At 45.0% G+C, this 26,947-nt stretch overlaps 1 protein-coding gene across 1 annotated transcript in view; it reads left to right on the forward strand.

Annotated features, from left to right (window-relative positions):
- The window catches only part of DRG1 (developmentally regulated GTP binding protein 1), a 40,155-nt gene that overhangs the window by 169 nt on the left and 13,039 nt on the right, over positions 1-26,947 (forward strand). The window contains exons 2-5 of the mRNA XM_039462479.2: positions 1,209-1,332; positions 4,825-5,000; positions 12,220-12,289; positions 26,657-26,826. Coding sequence (XP_039318413.1) covers positions 1,209-1,332; positions 4,825-5,000; positions 12,220-12,289; positions 26,657-26,826 — 540 coding nt within the window. The remainder of the gene's footprint in view (positions 1-1,208; positions 1,333-4,824; positions 5,001-12,219; positions 12,290-26,656; positions 26,827-26,947) is intronic.

The following is a 26,947-nucleotide window of genomic DNA, read 5'->3' on the forward strand; positions in this document are numbered from 1 at the left end:
TCCACTCTTAGGCTGAGCATCCCCTCTTCCGCGGCGTCGCTCTTTCTTGTTCTCGGTTGAACCGCGTCGGGACCCGGCCTGGATCCCGCGACTTCTCTTAGCGAGGCCGGTGTTCCGACTGCTCTCCGGCGCGACTCGGGGTCTCAGACTCTCCTCCGCCGGGCCCTGCTTTCCCCTCGGCCCGCGGCCGCGCTCCCGAGCTCCGCTCTGCCCGGGCCCGCGTTCCGCAGCCCTGCGCCCCGGGCCCTTGGTCCGTACCCGCTCCCGGTGTTCGGTTCCCGTTCCGAAATTTTCTTCCCGCTCTCCTTTTTTTCCTCTGAGCAACACTGGCTCATGTCCCTTCTTCCATCGCTGGCGTGGTAGGGTGCGTAAGGGTCTTCCCTCCTCATCCCCCTTTTCCCCGCCTCTGCCCTAACGACCCCCCGATGGCAGAGTGTTGTTCCGGCGATCGGGAATGGAAGTAAAGCGACGTCCGGGTGGGAGCGGTTCACTCCTCCTGGGCAGGGTGCGATCCCGCTGCCCGCGGCCCTCAGAGCGCTTCGCCATTAGGAAAGCGGTGTCCGTGTGTCCTCAGATGGGGCGCGACGGCCACAAACAGTGGAAGAGGAACCCACAGGTGGGTTTAGTCCAGTCTGACCGGAATGACCTGAGTCTTGTCTCTTCTCTTTGGGCCTCACTTCGCTCTGTAGTGAGGGAAATGAACAGGGCTGGGGAGGGAATGGACTGACTTTTACTTTTTTGTTGTTTTTTTTTTTTTTTTTTTTGAGACGGAGTTTCGCTCTTGTTACCCAGGCCGGAGTGCAATGGCGCGATCTCGGCTCACCGCAACCTCCGCCTCCTGGGTTCAGGCGATTCTCCTGCCTCAGCCTCCTGAGTAGCTGGGATTACAGGCACGTGCCACCATGCCCAGCTGATTTTTAGTATTTTTAGTAGAGACGGGGTTTCACCATGTTGACCAGGATGGTCTCGATCTCTCGACCTCGTGATCCACCCGCCTCGGCCTCCCAAAGTGCTGGGATTACAGGCGTGAGCCACCGCGCCCGGCCTGGATTTTTACTGTTTTAAAGCTAGTAAAATGGGTATGCTGACACTAGTAGGACCTGCGGAAAAAAAATTATTCTCTCAGAGCTGGGGGAAGCATTCATTCCGGATATTTTTACCCTGCTAGGAACGGCTTCTGATTTACGGCTGTGATTTTTCTCTTACAGATGGCTCGGACTCAAAAGAACAAGGCCACAGCACACCACCTAGGGCTGCTTAAGGCTCGTCTTGCTAAGCTTCGTCGAGAACTCATTACTCCAAAGGGTGGCGGTGGTGGAGGTCCGGGAGAAGGTTTGTGTTTTTTTTCTATATATATACTTTTAGGCATAATTTGTCAAAATAGTATATACATGTGGTTTAAAAATAACTAAAGATGGCCCAGTGCAGTGGCTCAACTCCTGCAATCCTGGCACTCTGGGAAACTGAGATGGCTCACTTGAAGCCAGGAATTCAAGACCAGCCTGATCAATATAAGAAAGACCCCCATCTCAAAAGAAAAAAAAAGTTTATTTTTTTTTGTGTGTGTGACAGAGTTTTGCTGTTGTTGCCCAGGTTGCAGTGCAATGGTGTGATCTCAGCTCACTGCAACCTCCACCTCCTGGGTTCAAATGATTCTCCTGCCTCAGCCTCTTGATTAGCTGGGATTACAGGCATGCACTACCATGCCCAGCTACTTTTTTTGTATTTTTAGTAGAGATGGGGTTTTTCCATGTTGGTCAGGCTGGTCTCAAACTCTTGACCTCAGGTGATCCACTTGCCTTGGCCTCCCAGAGTGCTGGGATTACAGGTGTGAACCACCACGTCTGGCCAAAAAAAGTTTTTTTAAACGAGAAAAATAACTAAAGATGTACTGAAGTAGATTTATATTTTCTAAGTATGAATTCTTAAACTATGTTTGTTTGTTTATTTATTTATTTGAGATGAAGTTTTGTTCTTACTGCCCAGGCTGGAGTGTAATGGCACAGTCTCCGCTCACCACAACCTCCACCTTCCAGGTTCAAGCAATTCTCCTGCCTCAGCCTCCCGAGTAGCAGGGATTACAGGCATGTGCCACCATGCCTGGCTAATTTTGTATTTTTTAGTAGAGATGGAGTTTCTTCATGTTGGTCAGTCTGGTCTTGAACTCCTGACCTCAGGTGATCTGCCGCCTCAGCCTCCCAAAGTGCTGGGATTACAGACAAGAGCCACCACGTCCAACTGAACTGTTTATTTTTATTCTGCTGGTTTCTGAGGCAAATGGATATTGTCTAAGTGTACTGTAGTTTTATTTATATTCTGCACTGATACAGAGTAGATTTACATGTGCTGGGTGCAGTCGTTCAACGTTTTAACCTCAGCATTTTGGGAGGCTGAGGTGGGAGGATTGCTTGAGGCCAGGATTTTGAAACCAGCAAGACCCTGTCTCTATGGGCTTATGAATGAAGGGTCCCCCTGGGTATGAAAGATGTAAAAAAAAAAAAAAAAAAGCCTGTGGGCGGTGGCTCATGCCTGTTATCCCAGCACTTTGGGAGGCCGAGGTGGATGGATCACGAGGTCAAGAGATCGAGACCATCCTGGTCAACGTGAAACCCTGTCTCTACTAAAAATACAAAAAAATTAGCTGGGCATGGTGGCGCGTGCCTGTAATCCCAGCTACTCAGGAGGCTGAGGCAGGAGAATTGCCTGAACCCAGGAGGCGGAGGTTGTGGTGAGCTGAGATCGTGCCATTGCACTCCAGCCTGGGTAACAAGAGTGAAACTCCATCTAAAAAAAAAAAAAAAAAAAAAAAAAATTAGAGTAGCATGGTGGTGCATGCCTGTGGTCTCAGCTACTTGGGAGGCTGAGTTGGGAGAATTGCTTGAACCCAGGATATAGAGGCTGCAGTGAGTTGTGATGGCGACACTGCACTCCAGCCTGGGTGATAAAGCGAGATCTCATCTTAAGAAAACCTAAGTAGATTTACATTGGCTTACAGAAATATGTAAATCTGTACCATCAACAAGGTTAAAAATAAGTAAGGACATCGATGCAAAGGGAAAATGAAGATAGGAAAAATAAGTTGAAGCCAAGAGAGGTAAGATTAGGACTAAAAGGAATGGCACAAGACCTTTGCACTTGCTAGACAAGGGCCACAAATTTGACTCTGAACTTGTTTGCAGCCATTGTAAAAAAAACGAATATCCAGTCAGTCATGCAATTTATAGAGTTTGTAAGACAAAAACTAAAGTCTTTTTAATTAATTAATTAATTGTAAAGGGTAGCTGCTCCATAGGCAGAGCAGGGCTACAAGAGTAGCTAACAACCCTATTTTTGGATCATTTTTTATATATATTTGGGCTGTACTTTCTTTTTTGTTTTCTTTCTTTCTTTTTTTTTTTTTTTGAGACAGAGTCTTGCTCTGTTGCCCAGGTTGGAGTACAGTGGTGTGATCACAGCTCACTGCAGCCTCAACCTCCTGGGCTCAAGTGATCCTCCCACCTCAGCCTCTCAGGTACCTGAGACCTACATGTGTATGCCACCATGCCTGGCTAATTTTTTTTTTTTTTTTTTTTTTTTTTTTTTTTTTTTTCTCGAGACGGAGTTTCGCTCTCGTTACCCAGGCTGGAGTGCAATGGCGCGATCTCGCCTCACCGCAACCTCCGCCTCCTGGGCTCAGGCAATTCTTCTGCCTCAGCCTCCTGAGTAGCTGGGATTACAGGCACGCGCCACCATGCCCAGCTAATTTTTTGTATTTTTAGTAGAGACGGGGTTTCACCATGTTGACCAGGATGGTCTCGATCTCTCGACCTCGTGATCCACCCGCCTCGGCCTCCCAAAGTGCTGGGATTACAGGCTTGAGCCACCGCGCCCGGCCTAATTTTTTTTTTTTGAGACGGAGTTTCGCTTGTTACCCAGGCTGGAGTGCAATGGCACGATCTCGGCTCACCGCAACCTCCGCCTCCTGGGTTCAAGCAATTCTCCTGCCTCAGCCTCCCGAGTAGCTGGGACTACAGGCGTGCGCCACCATGCCCAGCTAAAGTAGAGACGGGGTTTCACCTTGTTGGCCAGGATGGTCTCGATCTCTTGACCTCGTGATCCACCCGCCTCGGCCTCCCAAAGTGCTGGGATTACAGGCGTGAGCCACCGTGCCTGGCCTGCCTGGCTAATTTTTTAATTTTTTTATAGAGACAAGATTTTGGCATGTTGCCCACGCTTGATCTGAATTCCTGAGCTCAAGAGATCCTCCTGCCTCAGCCTCTGGAATAGCGAGAGCTATAGATGTGTGCCACTGTGCCTGACTTTTTTGAATGCAGGTTTTATATCAAACACTTCATTGAATTTTGTGAATTGCTATGCCCTCAAGTTTTGTGTGCTTGAGTTCTACTTTAAAGGTTAACCATAAAAAGTTTGAGAAATAGTGCCTAAAGGGATAGATAGTTAAAATGTGAAAGAAATTATATGAGTTTTGCTGGGTGCGGTGGCTCACGCCTGTAATCCCAGCACTTTGGGAGGCCGAGGCGGGTGAATCACCTAAGGTTGGGCGTTCAAGACCAGCCTGACCAACGTGAAGAAAGCCCGCCTCTACTAAAAATACAAAATTAATCAAGTGTGGTGGTGCATGCCTGTAATTGCAGCTACTCGGGAGGCTGAGGCAGGAGAATCATTTGAATCTAGGAGGCGGAGGTAGTGGTGAGCCAGGATTGCGCCACTGCACTCCAGGGTGGGCAACAAGAGTGAAACTCTGTCTCAAAAAAGAAAAGAAATTATGAGTCTTAATACTCTTGGGGAATAACTCTCCTCTTTTTGGTATCATCGATGTTTTAGGTTTTGATGTGGCCAAGACAGGTGATGCTCGAATTGGATTTGTTGGTTTTCCATCTGTGGGGAAGTCAACACTGCTTAGTAACCTGGCAGGGGTGTATTCTGAGGTAGCAGCCTATGAATTCACTACTCTGACCACTGTGCCTGGTGTCATCAGATACAAAGGTGCCAAGATCCAGGTGAGTTAAGTCTGCAGACTAAGGAAGGAAAGAAATCTATTTGTCATATAGGAAGAACTTTATTGGGAGCTCACTGTATGCTGGGCCTGATCTTTGATCTACTAGGCACTTCCTGCCTAGTAGGGGAAATGGAGCACTACAAAAATAATCCAATGGGATAGTGCATGTGAAAATGCAGAGAAAGGGCTGGGCATGATGGCTCACGCCTGTAATCCCAGCACTTTGGGAGGCCGAGGGGAGCAGATCACCTTAGGTTGGGAGTTTGTTTTTTTTTTTTTTTTTTTTTTTTTTTTTTGAGACGGAGTTTCGCTCTTGTTACCCAGGCTGGAGTGCAATGGCGCGATCTCGGCTCACCGCAACCTCCGCCTCCTGGGTTCAGGCAGTTCTCCTGCCTCAGCCTCCTGAGTAGCTGGGATTACAGGCACGTGCCACCATGCCCAGCTAATTTTTTGTATTTTTAGTAGAGACGGGGTTTCACCATGTTGACCAGGATGGTCTCGATCTCTCGACCTCGTGATCCACCCGCCTCGGCCTCCCAAAGTGCTGGGATTACAAGCTTGAGCCACCGCACCCGGCCAGGTTGGGAGTTTGAGACGAGCCTGACTAACATGGAGAAACCCCGTCTCTACTAAAAATACAAAATTAGCCTGGTATGGTAGTGCATGCCTGTAATCCCAGCTACTTGGGAGGCTGAGACAAGAGAATTGCTTGAACCCAGGAGGCGGAGGTTGCAGTGAGCCGAGATAGCACCGTGGCACTCTAGCCTGGGCAATGAAAGCAAAACTCCATCTCAAAAAAAAAAATGTAGAGAAAGAAGGCACTACTTTTTCACCTGAGGGCAGAGGAGGGGGCTTACTCTTGTGAGACAAAGAAGGCTTCATGTAGAAAGTGGCATTGGAGGTGGGTCTTGAAGTTAGATTCCACCAGATAGAGAAGGATGAAAAAAGGGCATTTCAGGCAGCGGTAATGTTGAACAAACTGCTGTGGTACAAGATTAGGTGTGGGGCAAGAGTAGTGAACAGTGAATTATGTAAGGGCCTGTGTACCTGCTGAGGAAGTTGAATTTTATCTTGTATGTGGCTAGGAACCTCAGAAACTTTAAAATAAGTAAATAACATGATCAGACCCTTTTAGAAGTTAATTATTGTCTGGGAGGCTGAATGAAATTGATCTTCTGAGATGTTCTTAGATGACAGTACCCCAAATGAGGGGTACCCATGGGTATGAAAGAAGATGTACAAAAACCAAAGTGGAACATATTGTTGGCTGCACAGCTAAGAATGCAAGGTTCTGAACTCTGACATTTGAATCTGTATTCAGTGTTCCCTAACTCTTGGGAACTGTAGTTCATGCATGCCTCAGTAGTTTTTTTTTTTTTTTTTCCTGAGACGGAGTTTCGCTCTTGTTACCCAGGCTGGAGTGCAATGGCGCGATCTCGGCTCACCGCAACCTCCGCCTCCTGGGTTCAGGCAATTCTCCTGCCTCAGCCTCCTGAGTAGCTGGGATTACAGGCACGCGCCGCCATGCCCAGCTAATTTTTTTGTATTTTTAGTAGAGACGGGGTTTCACCATGTTGACCAGGATGGTCTCGATCTCTTGACCTTGTGATCCACCCGCCTCGGCCTCCCAAAGTGCTGGGATTACAGGCTTGAGCCACCGCGCCCGGCCCGCCTCAGTAGTTTTTTACGTTGCCCCTTATCCTAAGAAACTATCTAATGGTTGCAACAATCCTGCATGACCAGCACATGCACCCTAGAACCTAAAGTAAAATAAAATTAAAAAAAAAAAAAAAAAAGGAAACTACCTAATGGTTCCGTTTGTTAAACACTTATCCAAACAACTTAATAAGTATTTATGGGGCCAGGCGCAGTGGCTCAAGCCTGTAATCCCAGCACTTTGGGAGGCCGAGGCGGGTGGATCATGAGGTCACGAGATTGAGACCATTCCTGGTCAACATGGTGAAACCCCGTCTCTACTAAAAATACAAAAAATTAGCTGGGCATGGTGGCATGTGCCTGTAATCCCAGCTACTCAGGAGGCTGAGGCAGGAGAATTGCCTGAACCCAGGAGGCGGAGGTTGCAGTGAGCCGAGATCGCGCCATTGCACTCCAGCCTGGGCAACAAGAGCGAAACTCCGTCTCAAAAAAAAAAAAAAAAAAAAAAAAAATTTATGTCCTTATAGCCAGTTATTTACTAATGGGATGTATGTACCTGTTGAGTACCACATAACTCCTCAAACCTTGGAATCAGATTGGTTGCTGTGACATTTGTTTCCTTTTTCACATTGATTTTTAAAAGTAATGTGTAGTAATTTCTACCATAGCAACTGTTGAAAAATCCAACTTCCCAAAGGTTTGGATCTGATGTAATGGAAAGCAGTGTAGCAGAATGTAATGTTGAAATTGTGAGCACTGTAACTAGTAGTTCCCTTGGCGCCTAATAGAAATTAAGAATTGCTGTGTTTCTATTGAAAATTTAGAATAGTCAATGACACCTGTAAGTTCACTTATGATGCCCCAGAGTGCCCATAGTTTGGGAACCATTGGTGTAGGCATTTGTTTTTCTTCTTGCTGAGCTACACAATGAGTTGTGAGGGGCATTCATGCTGCAGAGTTTGAACTAGAAAGAGACCTCTGTCCTGGTTGTACTTTCTTTTTTTGTTGTTTTTTTGAGACAGGGTCTCACTCTCTGACTGAGGCTGGAGTGCAGTGGTGTGATTTCAGCTGACTGCAGCCTCCACCTCCAGGTTCAAGCGATTGTCCTGCCTCAGCCTCCTGAGTAGCTGGGATTACAGGTACCCACCACTGCACGCAGATAATTTTTATATTTTTAGTAGAGACAGGGTTTCACCATGTTTACCTGGCTGGTCTCGAATTGCTGACCTTAGGTAATCCTCCCTCCTCAGCCTCTCAAAGTGCTGGGATTACAAGTATGAGCCACTGCACCCGGCCCTGGTTGTATTTTCAGTGGCCTTTTTTCCAGCTGGTCAGGTGCCCATGCAGAGATACATGTCCCTTTCTGGGATCCCATGTTTAAATGTATATAGCAAGAATGAAGAAGTGTGGATATATCTACACCTTGGCTTGATTCTAGCTGGCTTCAGAGTTTTGTTGCAAGTTACAGCTTTGATAGCTCAAGAGAATAACGTTTTTTTTTTTGTAGGATGCTATTGACACCTCTCGCAAGGCTTTTGAGTATGTCACAATAGAGAGTTGCTTAAGTCCTCTCCTTCTCTTTCCCAGAAAACCTTCATTCATTTCAGTCTCACCTGACCTTAGAGTCCCTCATCTTCTTTTTGCACAGTGCTCTGTTTTCTCCCTTTGTCCTCTGCCTCTGTTTTTCGTCTTTTGAGTTTCTCCAGAAACCAAGTTATGTAAGCATACTAGTAGGTGTTCTTAATCTTTGTGTGTTTTTTTTTCTTTTCAGTCAGACTCTCCCTCTGTTGCCCAGGCTGGAGTGCAGTGGCGCCGTCTCGGCTCACTGCAGCTCCATCTCCCAGGTTCCAGTGATTCTCCTACTTCAGCCTCCCAAGTAGCTGGAATCCCAGGCACATACCCCCATGCCTGGCTAATTTTTGTATATTTTTGTAGAGACAAGGTGGTTTCACCATATTGGTCAGGTTGGTCTTGAACTCCTGACCTCGTGATCAATTATATATATATAATTTTTTTTTTTTTTGAGATGGAGTTTCACTCTTGTTACCCAGGCCGGAGTGCAATGGCACAATCTTGGCTCACCGCAACCTCCACCTCTTGGGTTCAGGCAATTATTCTGCCTCAGCCTCCTGAGTAGCTGGGATTACAGGCACGTGCCACCATGCCCAGCTAATTTTTTTGTATTTTTAGTAGAGACAGGGTTTCACCATGTTGACCAGGATGGTCTCGATCTCTTGACCTCGTGATCCACCCGCCTCAGCCTCCCAAAGTGCGGGGATTACAGGCTTGAGCCACTGCGCCCGGCGATACATATGTATTTTTTGAGACAGAGTCTTGCTCTGTTTCCTAGGCTGGAGTGCAGTGGCGCCATCTTGGCCCACTGCAACCTCTGCCTCCTGAGTTCTTTCGCTTCTCCTGCGTCAGCCTCCTGAGCAGCTGGAATTACATGTGCATATCATAACGGCCCAGCTGATTTTTTGTATTTTTAGTAGAGTCAGAGTTTCACCATGTTGGCCAGGCTGGTTTTGAACTCCTGACCTCAAGTAATCTGCCTGCCTCGGCCTCCCAAAGTGCTTGTACAGGCGTGAGCCACTGCACCCAGCCCCATTGTTTAAATGAATATTTTTTTTCTTATGTTTTCCTTGGTTGTAACATGAAATTCAGATATATAAAGCAATGACCATTTTTATTGAATGTTGCTTATTATTAAGCGTTGACTATTTTATTGAATGTGTAATTATTAGTTACTACATTTAAATTCTTGAACCTGACTTAAAATATTTCCCTCTGAAGAGAAGCTAAATTTAGGTTGCCTTTACTTTTATAGAGGCCTTAATGTTCTGCTTGTGTTCAGCTGCCATACTTAGAAAACCCTTCCTCTTTTTCTCTCAGTTAATTTATTCTCTTTCAGATGATCTTTTATTTGATGTTATAATCATATTCCAGTTATAACAGTTTAGATTATTCGTATAGATTTTCCTTTTGAGTTCTTGTGAACATTAATTAGGCTCATGCTGTTGTGCATGTGTGAGTGTGTAAGTGTGTAAAAGATGGAGTCTCACTCTGTGGCACAGGCTGGAGTGGAATGGCATGATCTTGGCTTAGGGCAACCTCTGCCTCTTGGGTTCAGGTGATTCTCCTGCCTCAGGCTCCCGAGTAGCTGGGATTACGAGCATGTACCACCATGCCTGGCTAATTTTTTGTATTTTTAGTAAAGATGGGGATTTCACTGTGTTAGCTAGGATGGTGTTGATAGCCAGGATGGTCTCGATCTCCTGACTTTGTGATCTGCCTGCCTCAGCCTCCCAAAGTGCTTGGATTACAGATGTGAGCCACCTGCCTGGCTCCTTTTTCTTTCTTTTTTTTTTTTTTTTTTTTTTGAGAACAGAGTCTCACTCTGTCGCCCTGGCTCAAGTGCAGTGGTGCAGTCTCGGCTCACTGCAACCTCCGCCTCCTGGGTCCAGGCGATTCTTCTGCCTCAGCCTCCTGAGTAGCTGGGACTCCAGGCGCGTGCCACCACACTTGGCTAATATTTTTTGTGTTTTTGGTGAAGATGGGGTTTCACCATCTTGGCCAGGCTGGTCTCGAACTCCTGACCTCGTGATCCACCTGCCCCAGCCTCGCAAAGTGCTGGGATTATGGGCGTGAGCCACCACATCCGGCCTTGAGTAGATGGTTGAATGGAGAAGTTGATCTGTCTAGCAGCTCCTAAATCAGTTTTCATTGTGAGTTATTTAATGCAAAGTATATTTCTGTAAAACAGTATATTCCAGGCTGGAGTGAAGTGGCACAATCTTGGCTCACTGCAACCTCTGCCTCTTGGGTTCAAGTGATTCTCATGCCTCAGCCTCCCGAGTAGCTGGGATTAAAGGCATGTGCCACCACATCTGGCTAATTTTTGTATTTTTTTTGCTAGAGACTGGGTTTCACCATGGTGGCCAGGATGGTCTCAGACTCCTGAGCTAAAATGATCTGCCTGTTTCGGCCTCTGGGAAAGTACTGTGGGATTATAGGTGTGAGTTACGGCTTCCAGCCTAAACAGTCATTTTTTACTGGGGACACATATCAGAGTCACTTTTGAAGCCTTTTGAAGTAGAGATCCATATCTGAACCCCTCAAATCATCTTTAGGGATGGGTTTCAGCTGTCTATATATATATATATTTTTTTTTGAGATGGAGTTTCGTTCTTGGTTGCCTAGGCTGGAGTGCAGTGGCATGATCTCAGCTCACTGCAACTTCCACCTCCTGGGTTCAAGCTATTCTGCCTCAGCCTCCCAAGTAACTGGGATTACAGGCATGCGCCACCATGCCTGGCTAATTTTGTGTTTTTAGTAGAGACGGGGTTTCTCCATGTTGGTCAGGCTGGTCTTGAACCCCCGACCTCAAGTGATCCATCCACCTCAGCCTCCCAAAGTGCTGGTATTACTAGCGTGAGCCACCGCACCCGGGCCAGCTGTCTACATTTTTAAAGTTTTTCCAGGTGATTTTTCTGTTGTGCTTGCCTGGTTAAGAATAGCTACAGAAATTTTTGTGAGTTGGGAATTTGCAGAAGTCTCAGTATATATCATATGTAAATATCAAGATTTAGCTGATACTTGCTGTAAGGAATTTATGTGGAGGCTCAACCTTCTGAGAGGTGGTGGAATACTGAAAAATTTTAAGGTTGAATAATGGATTTTCACTAAAGAAACATGAGTTATAATGTATTAGGACTGTGACTTTGGGCAGGTTACTTACCCTCTGTGAACTTCAGGTAATATCCTTATCTCACAGGGTTGTTAGGCATTTTCAACTAGGTAAAGTACATAAAAAGCCTATAGGCCAGGAGTGGTGGCTCACACCTGTAATCCCAGCAATTTGGGAGGCTGAAGCAGGCAGATCACCCGAGGTTAGGAGTTTTGAGACCAGCCTGACCAACATGGTGAAACCCCGTCTCTACTAAAAATACAGAAAAAGACCAGGCACAGTGGCTCACGCCTGTAATCCCAGCACTTTGAGAGGCCAAGGCAGGCAGATCACAAGGTCAGGAGATTGAGACCATCCTGGCTAACACAGTGAAACCCCATACCTACTAAAAATACAAAAAAAAAAAAAAAAAAAAAAATTAGCTGGACGTCATGGCACGTGCTTGTAGTCTCTCAGCTACTTGGTAGATGGCACCACTGCACTGCAGCCTGGGCAATAGAGCGAGACTCTGTCTCAGAAAAAAAAAAAAAAAAAGTTAGGTGCTTGGTGGTGCCTGTAATCCCAGCTACTTGGGAGGCTGAGGCAGGAGAATCACTTGAACCAGAGAAGCAGAGGTTGCAGTGAGCCAAGATCATGATATTGCACTCCAGCCTGCGTGAAAAGCAATAAAATTTTAATCTCAAAAGAAAAAAAGAAAAAGCCTTTAGATAACATTGAGTAGATATTTAGTAAAAGTAGTATTTACACACTCACAAGGGAAATTGGATTTGGGTCTGATAAATTATAGGTACTTGAAAAATAAATTATTCTGTTCCATATTTTCAAATTTCTAACTAGTTTTTTCTTTCATCCTCTTCCTTCATCCTTAATCTTGCAGCTCCTGGATCTCCCAGGTATCATTGAAGGTGCCAAGGATGGGAAAGGTAGAGGTCGTCAAGTCATTGCAGGTGAGTGGTCAAGTACAACTATCCTGGGATATCATCCCCTTCTCTGGTATTCCTTTATTCGGGGACTACTAGGCTTGAAGATTATACCACAGTGAAGGGCATAGTTTCACCTGACTTCTCATTAGAGGTGAAACTTGAAGGGATCTCCGCTGCAGCCGTGGCAGTGTTCTGAATCTGTGCTGTCCAACATTGTAGCTCCTAGGCATGTATGAGTATAGAGCTCTTGAAATGTGCTTAGTACAGTTAAGAAGCTAGTGGATAGAGTTTGTATTGGACAGTGCAGCTGTAGACATTTTACATGGCTGTCATCCTGAGATTCTCTGCTCTTTTCTTGTGTGGGATCTTCCATTTCCTAGAGGCAGTGTGTACTTTTTTGGGATATTTTGCTGGCATACACTCTTTAATAACTTCCCCAGAGAAGATGAATGATAAAGGTAAATTTTTCTGTCTTTTCATGGCTTTTTTTGCGGGGGAAGGAGGACAGAGTGTCACTCTCTCACCTAGGCTGGAGTGCAGTAGCACAGTCTTGGCTCACTGCAGCCTCTGTCTCCTGGGTTCAAGCGATCCTCCTACCTCAGCCTCCTAGGTAGCAGAGACTACAGATGTGCACCACTGTCTAATTTTTTTTTTTTTTTTTTTTGGATTTTTTTGGTAGAGACGGGGTTCCATCATTTTGCCCAAACTCCTGAGCTCAAGTGATCTACCTGCCTCAGACTCCTAGAGTACTGTCTTTTCACGTTTGAAGGTTATTTTTATTTTACCCTTGTGCTGGAGTCATTAATTTGGCTGTTTATAGAATTATAAATTAGAAGTCATTTTCCCTCAGAAATTTGAAAAACACTATCTTCTAACATCTACTATTGCTGTTGAGTCAAGTAGTTAGAACATTTTTTGGCTTTTGATAAACAACTTTTTTTTTCCCATACTGGAAGATCTTAAAAGCTGCTTACTTCAGCAAGCTATTTCTTGGTTTGGGCTTTTTCTCTTTTCTTTAATTCATTTTGCTGGATCTTTTGTGGACCACCCCCCCCTTTTTTTTTCTTTCTTTTTTTGAAACAGGGTCTCATTCCCATCACCCAGACTGGAATGTGGTGGTGGGATCTTGGCTCACTGCAGCCTCGAATGCTGGGCTCAGGTGATCCACCTCAGCCTCCCAAGTAGCTGGGACTACAGGTGCATGCCACCATACCTGTCTAATTTTTTTTTTTTTTTTGAGACGGAGTTTTGTTCTTGTTACCCAGGCTGGAGTGCAATGGCGTGATCTCGGCTCACCGCAACCTCCGCCTCCTGGGTTCAGGCAATTCTCCTGCCTCAGCCTCCTGAGTAGCTGGGATTACAGGCACGCACCACCATGCCCAGCTAATTTTTAGTATTTTTAGTAGAGACGGGGTTTCACCATGTTGACCAGGATGGTCTCGATCTCTCGACCTCGTGATCCACCCGCCTCGGCCTCCCAAAGTGCTGGGATTACAGGCTTGAGCCACCGCGCCCGGCCTCTAATTTTTTTTTGTTTTTAGTAGAGACAAGGTTTTGCCATGTTGCCCAGGCTGCTTTTTTTAAAAATTCTCTTTCCTTTTCCTGGTGTGGTGGATTCTTTCAGCATAACAACTCATATCTTTCATTTATGGGAAAATTTCCTGTTTTCTTTGGTAATTTCTTCTATTTTCTTATTTATGGAAGGTTTGCTAATAGAATGCTGGACTTCTGGGTTTATAATTTTTATAATTTTCTTTTTTTTATAAAGACAGTGTCTTACTTTGTCACCAGGCTGGAGTGTAGCAGCCTGACCGTATGTAGCTCACTGTAACATGGACGCAGGCAATCTTTTCGTGTCAGCTTCCTGAGTAGCTAGGACTACAGACAGACAACACCATGCTGGGCTAATTTTTAAAATTTTTTATAGGGGTCTTGCTCTGTTGCTTAGGCTTTGAACTCCTGGGCTCAAGTCATCCTTCTGCCTTGGCCTTCCAAAGTGTTGGGATCACAGGTGTGAGCCATTGTGCTTGGCCCGTTTTATGTTTTTTTTTTTTTGAGACGGAGTTTCGCTCTTGTTACCCAAGCTGGAGTGCAATGGCGCGATCTCGGCTCACCGCAACCTCCGCCTCCTGAGTTCAGGCAATTCTCCTGCCTCAGCCTCCTGAGTAGCTGGGATTACAGGAACGCATCACCATGCCCAGCTAATTTTTTGTATTTTTAGTAGAGATGGGGTTTCACCGTGTTGACCAGGATGGTCTCTTATTTCCTGACCTTGTGATCCACCTGTCTCAGCCTCCCAAAGTGCTGGGATTACAAGCTTGAGCCACTGCGCCCAGCCTTTTTTATGTTTTTAATTGTCTTTGTCTCTTAATTTTTTCTGTATGTGATTTTCTTGGCATTGTCTTTTAATCCTGCTATTTTTTTTTTTTTTTTTGAGATGGAGTTTCGCCCTTGTTACCCAGGCTGGAGTGCAATGGCGCGATCTCGGCTCACCGCAACCTCCGCCTCCTGGGCTCAGGCAATTCTCCTGCCTCAGCCTCCTGAGTAGCTGGGATTACAGGCACATGCCACCATGCCCAGCTAATTTTTTGCACTTTTAGTAGAGACGGGGTTTCACCATGTTGACCAGGATGGTCTCGATCTCTAGACCTCGTGATCCACCCGCCTCGGCCTCCCAAAGTGCTGGGATTACAGGCTTGAGCCACCGCGCCCGGCGCAATCCTGCTATTGAGTGTATTTCTACTGTAGTATTATTTTTAATTTCTAAGACTTTGTTTCTGTCTTCTGATTTTTCCTTTATTAGCATCTTGTTCTTGTTTAATGGATGCATTATTTTCTCTTAGACTCTTTTCTATTCTGTTTTATTTATTTATTTATTTTTTGAGATGAAGTGCCACTCTTGCTCAAGCTGGAGTGTAACGGCTGGATCTCAGCACCCTGCAAACTCTGCCTTCTGGGTTCAAGTGATTTTCCTGCCTCAGCCTCCTGAGTAGCTGGGATTACAGGTGCCTGCCACCATGCCCAGCTAATTTTTGTATTTTTAGTAGAGACTGGGTTTCACCATGTTGGCTAGGCTGGTCTCAAACTCCTGACTTCAGATGATCCACCCACCTTGGCCTCCCAAAGTACTGAGATTACAGGAGTGAGCCATTGCGCCCTCCTGACTCTTAATCTGTTCTTACAAGGACACATATGACTTTCCCGTTGTCAAACCTAAGGGCCAATTTATTGTCCACATCTTTCTAATGAGAGTAACATACTCAGGCGTCCCCAAACTACGGCCCTCGGGCTGCATGCAGCCCCCTGAGGCCATTTATCCGGTCCCCGGCCGTACTTCAGGAAGGGGCACCTCTTTCATTGGTGGTCAGTGAGAGGAGCACAGTATGTGGCGGCCCTCCAACGGTCTGAGGGACAGTGAACTGGCCCCCTGTGTAAAAAGTTTGGGGACGCCTGTACTAGATTTTTCCCTCCTTGAAGTATTTGCTTTGCTTGGTCTCTGATACCAGTGCCTCTTACTGGTCTCCTTTGCTTGATTTGTCCCATCATCAAGATCTCTAAATGTGGACTGCTCCAATGCCTATTCTTAGAGATTCTTTTCTTCTCTGTCTCTGCTCTGTCTATGCCAAATGAGGGTTATTTAATCTAGTTCTTTGGCTTTAAATGTCTGGATCTATATTCTGATGATTGTGAAATGTGTGGCAATATTTTGCTCTCTGATGAACTACAGACCAGCTGCCAACATATCTTTACTTGGATGTCTGATTAGCTGTCTCAAACTTAGCATGTGTAAGATTAAATTCTTGTTTCAGCCAAGGTGGGAGGAACACTTGAGCTCAGGAGTTTGAGACCAGCCTGGGCAACATAGTGATACCTCATCTCTATTAAAAAATGAAAGTAAATTTAAAAATTAAAAAACAAATGCTTCATCTCCCATCCTCAACTTGCTCTTCCCTTAGTCTTTTCTATATCAGTAAAGGCAAATTTATCCTTCAGATCTTTTAGGTCAAATCTTTATTTTCTTCATCCCTCACGTCCACTTCATTATTATATCCAGTTGGTTTTACCTTTGAAATATATCTAGAGGCCAGCCACTTTTTTTTCCCCCTCTTTTTCGTCCTTAACTGAAAAACACTGAGTTATGTGACCGACATGCTGGCTTCTATGCTAAGGAGGAAACTCTACCAAAAGGTTTAGTTAATTATACTCCTCAGTTCCTGGCACATTTTCTTTTCTTTTCTTTTCTTTTTTTTTTTTTTTTTTTTTTTTATTAGAGACAGCATCTTGCTTTCTTGCCCAGGCTGGAGTACAGTGTCACGATCACAGCTCACAGCAGCCTCAATCTCCTGGGATCAGGTGATCCTTACTCCTCAGCCTCCTGAGTAGTTAGGACTACAGGCATGTACCATCTTGCCTGGCTAATTTTTTGCTTTTTGTAGAGATAGTCTCTCTATGTTGTTCAAGGTGATCTTGAAAACTCCGGGCTCCAGAGATCCTCTATCCTCAGCTTGAGTAGCTGGGACTATAGGCGTGTACCACCATGGAAGGCTAATTGATTTTTACTGTTTTAGAGGTAGAATCTTGATATGTTGCCCAGGCAGTGATTGTTATCTTTCTCATTATTTTTCAAGAATTTCTCTTAAGTTCTGTGTCTAATAGGATACCTACTAGCTACATGTGACAAAAACTAAATTACAGTGGAATAAAATTTAAAATTTAGTTCCTCAGTTACATAAGCCACATTTTGTATGCTTATTAGCTACACGTGACTAGTAGCTACTGTATTGGACAGTACAGATGCAGAATATTTTCATTATTACAGAAACTTCTATTGGATAACAGTGCTTCCAGTATTAATTCCTTGTCAGCTTTGGACATTACAAGTGTCTCCTCCAATTAATTTTGTCCAAGGCGTTATTTGTTGAATAAAAATCTTTAATTTTCGTAGAATCTAGTTTACTCTTTATTTGTAGCTGCGACCACAGGTGTGCACCACCATGCCTGGCTAATTTTTTGTATTTTCAGTAGACACGGGGTTTCGCCCTGTTGGCCAGGCTGGTCTCGAACTCCTGACCTGTAGTGATCTGCCTGCCTTGGCCTCCCAAAGTGCCGGGATTACAGGTGTAAGCACCTGGCCTACTCTTTATTTTTTCTTATGGTTTGTGCTTTTGAAGTTTTATTTAAGAAGTTCTTATCTTGGCCAGTTGCTATGGTTCACGCCTGTAATCCAAGAGCTTTAGGAGGCCAAGTGACAGAGTGAGACTCCATCTCAAAAAAATAAAATAAAATAATTTCCAGTTACCTTGGTCACTTTCTCCTTTTTTTTTTTTTCTGAGGTGGAGTCTCACTCTTGTTACCCAGGCTGGAGTGCAATGGTGTGATCTTGGCTCACCTCAACCTCCGCCTCCCAGGTTCAAGTGATCCTTCGGCCTCAGCCTCCTGAGTAGTTGGGATTACAGGCATATACCACCAAGCTTGGCCAATTTTTGTATTTTTAGTAGAGACGAGGTTTCTCTATGTTGGTCAGGTTGGTCTTGAACTCTTGACCTCAGCTGGCATTCCTGCCTTGGCCTCCCAAAGTGTTGGGATTACAAGTGTGAGCCACCAGGCCCTGCTGGTCAGTTTCTTTACCCAGTGTTATTTATTTTTTTTCATGGCCCTTATGTCCACTTGGCCCATATTCATTTGTAAGTTTATTAATTATTGTCTCCTGTTATAGGAATGTAAAGTTTGTGTGAAGGGAAAGTTTTCCGTTTTGTTCACAGTTGAATACTCAATAAATATTTGTTGAATGGATAAAGAAACCCCTCTGAGTTAGATGGTCATGGTGTCATGTGCCTGTGGTCCTAGCTACTCAGGAGGCTTGGGGCAGGAGAATTGCTTGAGCCTAGAAGGTAGAGGTCATAGTGAGCTATGATTGTGCCACTCTAACCTGGATGATGGAGTGAGAGCTTGCTCAAAAAAAAAAAAAAAAAAAAAAAAATCTTTCTAACAAAATTAAAAAAAGAAAAAAAAAAAAGTTCTGAGGCTATCAGTGGTGGTGGTTTTTTTTTTTTTTTTTTTTTTTTGAGATGGAATCTCACTCTGCCACCCAGGCTGGAGTACAGTAGCACAGTCTTGGCTCACTGTAACCTCTGCCTCCTGGGTTTAAGCAGTTCTCCTGCCTTAGCCTCCCAAGTAGCTGGGAAAACAGGTACGCATCACCCCGCCTAGCTATTTTTTTTTTTTTTTTTTTTTTAATTTTATTTTTAGTAGAGATGGGGTTTCACCATGTTAACCAGTCTGGTCTCAAAACTCCTGACCTCAAGCGATCTGCTCACCTTGGCCTCCCAAAGTGCTGGGATTATTAACAGGTGTGAACCACATGCCCGGCCTCAGTGGTAGATTTTTTTTTTTTTTGGAGACGGAGTTTCGCTCTTGTTACCCAGGTTGGAGTGCAATGGCGCGATCTCGGCTCACCGCAACCTCCGCCTCCTGGGTTCAAGCAATTCTCCTGCCTCAGCCTCCTAAGTAGCTGGGATTACAGGCACACGCCACCACGCCCAGCTAGTTTTTTGTATTTTTAGTAGAGACAGGGTTTCACCATGTTGACCAGGATGGTCTCGATCTCTCGACCTCGTGATCCACCCGCCTCAGCCTCCCAAAGTGCTGGGATTACAGGCTTGAGCCACCGCACCCAGCTAAGTGGTAGATTTTTTAAAAAAATATTTTCTTCTGCCTCCCTGTATCATTTCTATTTTCTCTGATATATGTTTTTTCTTTTATGTTTTGTTTTGGTCTTTTTCATACTGGAAGCTTTTCTCAAATGTCTGGTGATCCTTAGTATTTTGTCCTATTTAAGAATGAGGGGTCAGGTGCAATGGCTTATACCTGTAATCTCAGCACTTTGGGAGGTTGAGGCAGGAGGATCACTTGAGGCCAGGAGTTTGAGACCAACCTGGGCAACATTACAAGACCCTGTCTCTACAAAAATAAAAATTAAAAAAATAGGTAGGCGACATGGTACACATGTGTAGTCCCAGCTATTCAAGGAGGCTGAGGCAGGGGGATCAGTTGAGCCCAGGAGGTGGAGAGGTTACAGTGAGCTAGGATTGTGCGACTGCATTCCAGCCTGAGTGACAAAGCGAGACCCTGTCTCTTAAAAAGAGGGAATTGGCCAGGTGTAGTGGTTCACACCTGTAGTCCCAGCACATTGGGAGGCTGAGGTGAGTGGATCACTTGAGGTCAGGAGCTCGAGACCAGCCTGGCCAACATGGCGAAACCCCGTCTCTAGCAAAAAATACAAAAATTAGCTGGGTGCAGTAGCAGGCACCTGTAATCCCAGCTACTTGGGAGACTGAGGTAGGAAAATTGCTTGAACCCAGGAGGAGGCAGTTGCAGTGAGCCGAGATTGTGTCATTACACTCCAGTCTGGGAGACAGTGAAAGACTGTCTCAAAAGAAAAAAAGAGAATTTAAAAAAAGAATAAGGAACTAGAAAGTTGATGGAAGCAGAATTTTTTTTTTTTATATTTTGAGATAGAGTCTCAGTCTATCACCCAGGCTAGCTGGAGTGCAGTGGCATGATCTTGGCTCACTGCAACCTCCGCCTCCTGGTTCAAGTGATTCTCGTGCCTCAGCCTCCCGAGTAGCTGGGGTTACAGGTGCCCACTACCACAGTCAGCTGATTTTTGCATTGTTAGTAGAGACCGGGTTTTACCATGTTAGCCAGGCTGGTCTTGAACTCCTGACCTCAGTTGATCTCCCACCTCAGCCTCCCAAAGTGCTGGGATTATAGGTGTGAGCTCCAGCGCCCAGCTGGAAGCAGAATTTTTGGCAAATGAATTTTAATATAGCTTGATGTATAGTGAGCCAGCTTTCTTGGAAGAACAACTCTGGGTGTCCATAACAGTAGTATTTTTTTCCCTGTGGCTAGTCAGTAACTCCACAAAAAAAAAATTGCTGAAATCCTCTGTGCTGGAAGAAGGGAACAGGAAGGTGTCTAGAGATTCTTTTTTTTTTTTTTTTCTAGACTGCTCAGCAGGAGAGATTCTTATTCTATATAGACTTTAATTAAGCTTCCTCCTTTTAAGTCCATTGCTCTACTGTTGTGTTCCCTTAGGCTAGTATGGCTGAGTCTGGATCCTGGTAGCCTTTCTTTTCTATGTCTTGGATCTCTTCAGGAAAAGATTCAGTTGCCCAGGAGAGCCACATTTCCATTTACAACTTTATTTCATCATTCTGTTTTGACTTTAGTATTTTCCTGCATTGTCTGTCTGGAGTATCCTGTTTGTTTTCATGTTGTTATCAAGGAAAAGGTCAGAGAAGGACAAATGTTTAGCCAGCATTTTTGAATTACAACATTGGCTATCTTTTATTTTTTTTATTTTTATTTTTATTTTTGAGACGGAGTTTCGCTCTTGTTACCCAGGCTGGAGTGCAATGGCGCGATCTCGGCTCACCGCAACCTCCGCCTCCTGGGTTCAGGCAATTCTTCTGCCTCAGCCTCCTGAGTAGCTGGGATTACAGGCACGCACCACCATGCCCAGCTAATTTTTAGTATTTTTTTTAGTAGAGACGGGGTTTCACCATGTTGACCAGGATGGTCTCGATCTCTTGACCTCGTGATCCACCCGCCTCGGCCTCCCAAAGTACTGGGATTACAGGCTTGAGCCACCGCGCCCGGCCCTGGCTTTCTTTAATTTAAAAAAAAAAAAAAAAAAAAAAAAAAAAAAAAAAAAAGGCCTGCTGGGCATGGTGGCATGCATGTAATCCCAGCACTTTGGGAGGCCGAGGCAGGTGGATCACTTGAGCACATGGGTTCAAGACACCTGGGTAACATGGTGAAACTCTGTCTCTACAAAAAATAAAAAGTTGACTGGGACTGGGCATGGTGGCCTGTACCTGTAGTCCCAGCTACTCGGGAGGCTGAGGCAGGAGAATTACTTGAAACTGGGAGGTAGAGGTTGCAGTGAGCCAAGGTCATGCCGTTGCATTCCATCTGGGCAACCAGTGAAACCCTGTCTCCAAAAAAAAAATTTTTTTTTAAGGCCTAAAGGTTCTAAATTGGATATAGATTTTTCCTAAAAGGTTGTTCGTACTTCTGTGGCCTTTAGTTTCCTCTAAGCATGAAAGTGAATAATATAACAGAGAACGCTAGCATGGTTAGTTTCAGTTCTCCTTTGGGCTATTGGAAAAAAATCTTTTACTCTGTGAACTTTAAAATTCTGATGTGTGCCTGTTTTTTCATGTTAATGCTAATAGTGCCCTTTTTTCCATTCTCAGAAGTCTCCTTGGATGACTTGTGGATGAACTTGGATGATAAATAGTCACTCCAATTATTATTTTTTTAATATTTGAATTTTTATAGTGAGTATTTTTTTGTTTCTGTTTTTATTTTTAATCAGAAAAAGAAATTGTGAGGTGGACAGGAGGATCGCTTGAGCCCAGGAATTTGAGACTATCGCGAGCTATGATTGTGCCACTGCACTCTAGCCTGGACAGTAGAGCAAGACACTGTCTCTATTAAAAAAAAAAAAAGGAAAGAAAAAGCTACAAAAATTCTCACGATATTTGATGAACTATTGTTCCATTGTTTAAAATTAAATTAAATGCCAACCAGATTGAGAATCTTTGCTACCTTAGGTTAGACAAAGACTTTTTTTTTTTTTTTTTTTTGAGACAGAGTCTCTTTCACTAGGCTAGAGTACAGTGGCGTGATCCCGGCTCACTGCAACTTCCGTTTTCTGGTTTCAAGCAATTCTGCTGCCTCAGCCTCCTAGTATCTGGGATCACAGGCATGTACCATCATGCCCGGATAATTTTTTGTATTTTTAGTAGAAACGGGGTTTCACCATGTTGACCAGGATGGTCTCAATCTCTTGACCTCATCATCCATCCACCTCGGCCTCCCAAAGTGCTGGGATTACAGGTGTGAGCCACCATGCCCGGCCAAGACAAAGATTTTTTTGATGGGGACACTAAAATAATGAACAGCAAAATAAACAGTTGATAAATTACTTATTATCATAATTTAAAACTTACTCTGAAAGACACAGTTAAAATCAAGAAGCAAGCTACAGACTGAAGGAAAATACTAGCAATATGTATATCTGACAAGGACTTGTTTTCAGAAAATATAAAGAACTCTTGGTCTGGTATGGTGGCTCATGCCTGTAATTTCACCACTTTGGGAGGCCAAGACAGGTGCGGATCACTTGAGGTCAGGAGTTTAAGACCAGCCTGGCCAGATGGTGAAACTCTGTCTCTACTAAAAATAAATAAAAAAAAATTAGCCAGATGTGGTGGTGTGCACCTGAAATCCCAGCTACTTGGGAGGCTGAGGCCAATGGATCACGAGGTCAAGAGATCGAGACCATCCTGGTCAACACAGTGAAACCCCGTCTCTACTAAAAATACAAAAAAATTAGCTGGGCGTGGTGGCACGTGCCTGTGGTCCCAGCTACTCGGGAGGCTGAGGCGGAAGAATCGCTTGAACCTGGGAGGCGGAGGTTGCAGTGAGCCGAGATTATTGTGCCACTGCACCCCGGCCTGGTGACAGAGCAAGACTCCGTCTCAAAAAAAGCAAAAACAAAAACAAAGAATTGTTTGAACCTGGGAGGTGGAGGTTGCAGTGAGCCGAGATGGCATCACTGCATTTCAGCCTGCATGTCTCAAAAGAAACTCTTATAGTTCAGTAATAATGACAGCACAACTAAAAGATGGACCGGCAGTGGCTCATACCTGTAATTCCAGCACTTTGGGAGGCCAAGATGGGAGGATAACCTGAGGTTGGGAGTTTGAGACCAGCCTGACCAACACAGAGAAATCCCCTTTCTTTTTTTTTTTTTTTGAGACGGAGTTTCGCTCTTGTTACCCAGGCTGGAGTGCAATGGCGCGATCTCGGCTCACCGCAACCTCCGCCTCCTGGGCTCAGGCAATTCTCCTGCCTCAGCCTCCTAAGTAGCTGGGATTACAGGCATGCGCCACCACGCCCAGCTAGTTTTCTGTATTTTTAGTAGAGACGGGGTTTCACCATGTTGACCAGGATGGTCTCGATCTCTCGACCTCGTGATCCACCCGCCTCGGCCTCCCAAAGTGCTGGGATTACAGGCTTGAGCCACCGCGCCCGGCGAGAAATCCCCTTTCTACTAAAAATACAAAAAGTTAGTCTGGCGTGGTGGCATATGCCTATAATCCCAGCTGCTTAGGAGGCTGAGGCAGGAGAATCGCTTGAACCCAGGAGGTAAAGGTAAGCTGAGATTGCACCATTGCACTCCAGCCTGGGAAACAAGAGCCAAACTGTATCTAAAAAAAAAAAAAAAAGAGTGAACTCAGAAAATAATATGAATGGCCAGTAAGCACATGAAAAGATAGTCATCAAGGAGATGCAACCACAATGAGATGCCATTATTCATTCATTAGAATGACTACAAATAGTGACAATACCAAGTGTTGGTTGAGGATATGAAGCAGTTGGAATTCTATATACTGCTGATAGGAGTTTAAAACAATACAAACACCTGGAAAACTATTTGGCAGTTTTTAATAAACTATAGCTACCATATGACCCAACAGTTTCACTGGTGTTTACTCAGGAGAAATGAAAATATATGCCCATAGAAAGACTTGTACATGAATGTTTATAGCAGATTTCTGTATTATACACCAAAACCCAGATGTCCATCAACTGGTGAATGGATAAACAAAAATGTAGCACTGCTTAGTTATAAAAAGAGATGAATTACTGGTGCATACCCAACATGGTTGAATGTCAACAATATGCTAAGTTAAAAGATCCAGGCACAACTCGGCATGGTGGCATATTCCTGTAATCCCAGTACTTTGGGAGGGCCACTGAGCCCAGGAGTTTGAGGTTACAGTGAGCTATGATCACACTACTGTATTCCAACCTGGGCCAAAAAGGGACACCTGTTTCTTAAAAGAAAAAAAAAATTTTTTTTTTTTTTTTTTTTGAGACAGAGTTTCGCTCTTGTTACCCAGGCTGGAGTGCAATGGCGCGATCTCGGCTCACCGCAACCTCCGCCTCCTGGGTTCAGGCAGTTCTCCTGCCTCAGCCTCCCCAGTAGCTGGGATTACAGGCACGTGCCACCATGCCCAGCTAATTTTTTGTATTTTTAGTAGAGACGGGGTTTCACCATGTTGACCGGGATGGTCTCGATCTCTCGACCTCGTGATCCACCCGCCTCGGCCTCCCAAAGTGCTGGGATTACAGGCTTGAGCCACCGCGCCCGGCCTTTTTTTTTTTTTTTTAAAAGAAAAAGGCCAGGCCGGGCACGGTGGCTCAAGCCTGTAATCCCAGCACTTTGGGAGGCCGAGGCGGGTGGATCACGAGGTCGAGAGATCGAGACCATCCCGGTCAACATGGTGAAACCCTGTCTCTACTAAAAATACAAAAAGTTAGCTGGGCATGGTGGCACGTGCCTGTAATCCCAGCTACTCGGGAGGCTGAGGCAGGAGAACTGCCTGAACCCAGGAGGCGGAGGTTGCGGTGAGCCGAGATCGCGCCATTGCACTCCAGCCTGGGTAACAAGAGCGAAATTCCGTCTCAAAAAAAGAAAAAAAGAAAAAGGCCAGATACAGTGGCTCATGCCTGTAATCTCTGCATTTTGGGAGGCCAAGGCAGGAGGATTGCTTGAGGCCAGGAGTTAGAGGCTACAGTGAGCTATGTCATGCCACTACACTCCAGCCTGGGCAATAGAGCAAGACTATCTCAGTCAATAAAAATAAGATATCCAAGGCCGGGCGCGGTGGCTCAAGCCTGTAATCCCAGCACTTTGGGAGGCCGAGGCGGGTGGATCACGAGGTCGAGAGATCGAGACCATCCTGGTCAACATGGTGAAACCCCGTCTCTACTAAAAGTGCAAAAAATTAGCTGGGCATGGTGGTGCGTGCCTGTAGTCCCAGCTACTCAGGAGGCTGAGGCAGGAGAATTGCCTGAACCCAGGAGGCGGAGGTTGCGGTGAGCCGAGATCGCGCCATTGCACTCCAGTCTGGGTAACAAAGGCGAAACTCAGTCTCAAAAAAAAAAAAAAGATATCCAGGCACAAAAGACTACATTTTTTTCCCCCATACATATTGGATCTTACTTTGTTTCCCAGGCTAGTCTCAAATTCTTGGCCTCAAGCAATCCTCCTGTCTTGACTTCCCAAATTGCTAGGATTATAGGCATAAGCTACTGTCCCACACCAGAATAATACATTTTATATGATTCCATTTATATGAAATTCTAAAAGTGTAAATAAATTACCTATGGTTACAGAAAGCAGATCAGTGGTTGGCTGGGAATAGTATAGTGGGGAAGATTGAAAAGAGGCACAAAGGATTGGGCACAGTGGCTAATGCCTGTAATCCCAGCACTTTGGGCGGCTGAGGCGGGCAGATCATGAGGTCCAGCCTGGTGATGGAGCGAGACTTCTTCCCAAAAAAAAAAAAAAATGCTAACCAAGGCCAGGTGAGGTACCTCACATTTGAAATCCTAGCACTTTGCGGGGCTGAGGCAGGCAGACTGCCTGATCTTAGGAGTTCGAGACCAGCCTGGATAACATGGTGAAACCCCATCTCTATTAAAATACAAAAAATTAGCCAGACATGGTGGCATGCACCTGTAGTCTCAACTACTTTGTTGGCTGAGGTAGGAGAATTGCTTGAACCCAGGAGGTGGAGGTTGCAATAAGCCAAGATTGTGCCACTGCACTCCAACCTGGGTGACAGAGTGAGACTCCATCTCCCCCCCCCCCCCGAAAAAAAAGTACGCTAACTGGGTAATATTCTTTCACATTTCTTCCTGTTTTAAACCTTTCTAACCTGTATCTGAGGATTTAGTTTATTTCCTGGTTTGTATCTTTATTCTGACTTGTTTTCTTGCTATTAAATCTAGAAAATGTGTTGGCTCTTGGGCAAATATGGTGCTGATTTCATGGCATACAGAGCAAATTGACTTCCGGTATGAATCTGTAAGAACTTTATGGCTGGGCACAATGGCTCATACTTGTAATCCCAGACTTTGGGAGGTTGAGGCGGGATTGCCTGAGGTCAAGAGTTCCAGACCAATCTGGCCAACATGGTGAAACCCCATCTCTACTAAAAATACAAAAAAATTAGCTGGGCTTGGTGGCATTCACCTGTAATCCCAGCTTCGGAGGTTGAGGCAGGGGAAGTCGCTTGAACCAGGGAGGTGGAGGTTGCAGTGAGCTGAGATCGCACCACTGTACTCCAGTCTGGGCAACAGAGCGAGACTCCATCTCAAAAAAAAAAAACCTTCATGTGTGTATGTATTACAGAAAATCCTTTGACAGACATTTAAATGTAGGGGGAAAAACACCTCTGCTTGAGTATTTGGGTTAGTTAAGGCTTTATTGAACTGTCTTGGGTATGTTTTTTTCTTATTTTTCAGTGGCCCGAACCTGTAACTTGATCCTGATTGTTTTGGATGTCCTGAAACCCTTGGGACATAAGAAGATAATTGAAAATGAACTGGAAGGCTTTGGCATTCGCTTGAACAGCAAACCCCCCAACATTGGCTTTAAGAAGAAGGACAAAGGAGGCATTAATCTCACAGCCACTGTAAGTGGGGAAGACTACATGGGCAAGCTGCTGCAGGAATTAGAGTTCGGAGTGATGTGCATGGACATTGACATTGGAAAATTTCCTGGCTTTTCCCTGTACTAATTGAGATAACACAAAT

Source organism: Saimiri boliviensis, chromosome 21 (genome assembly GCF_048565385.1).
Source record: "Saimiri boliviensis isolate mSaiBol1 chromosome 21, mSaiBol1.pri, whole genome shotgun sequence".
Taxonomy (NCBI): Eukaryota; Metazoa; Chordata; class Mammalia; order Primates; family Cebidae; genus Saimiri; species Saimiri boliviensis.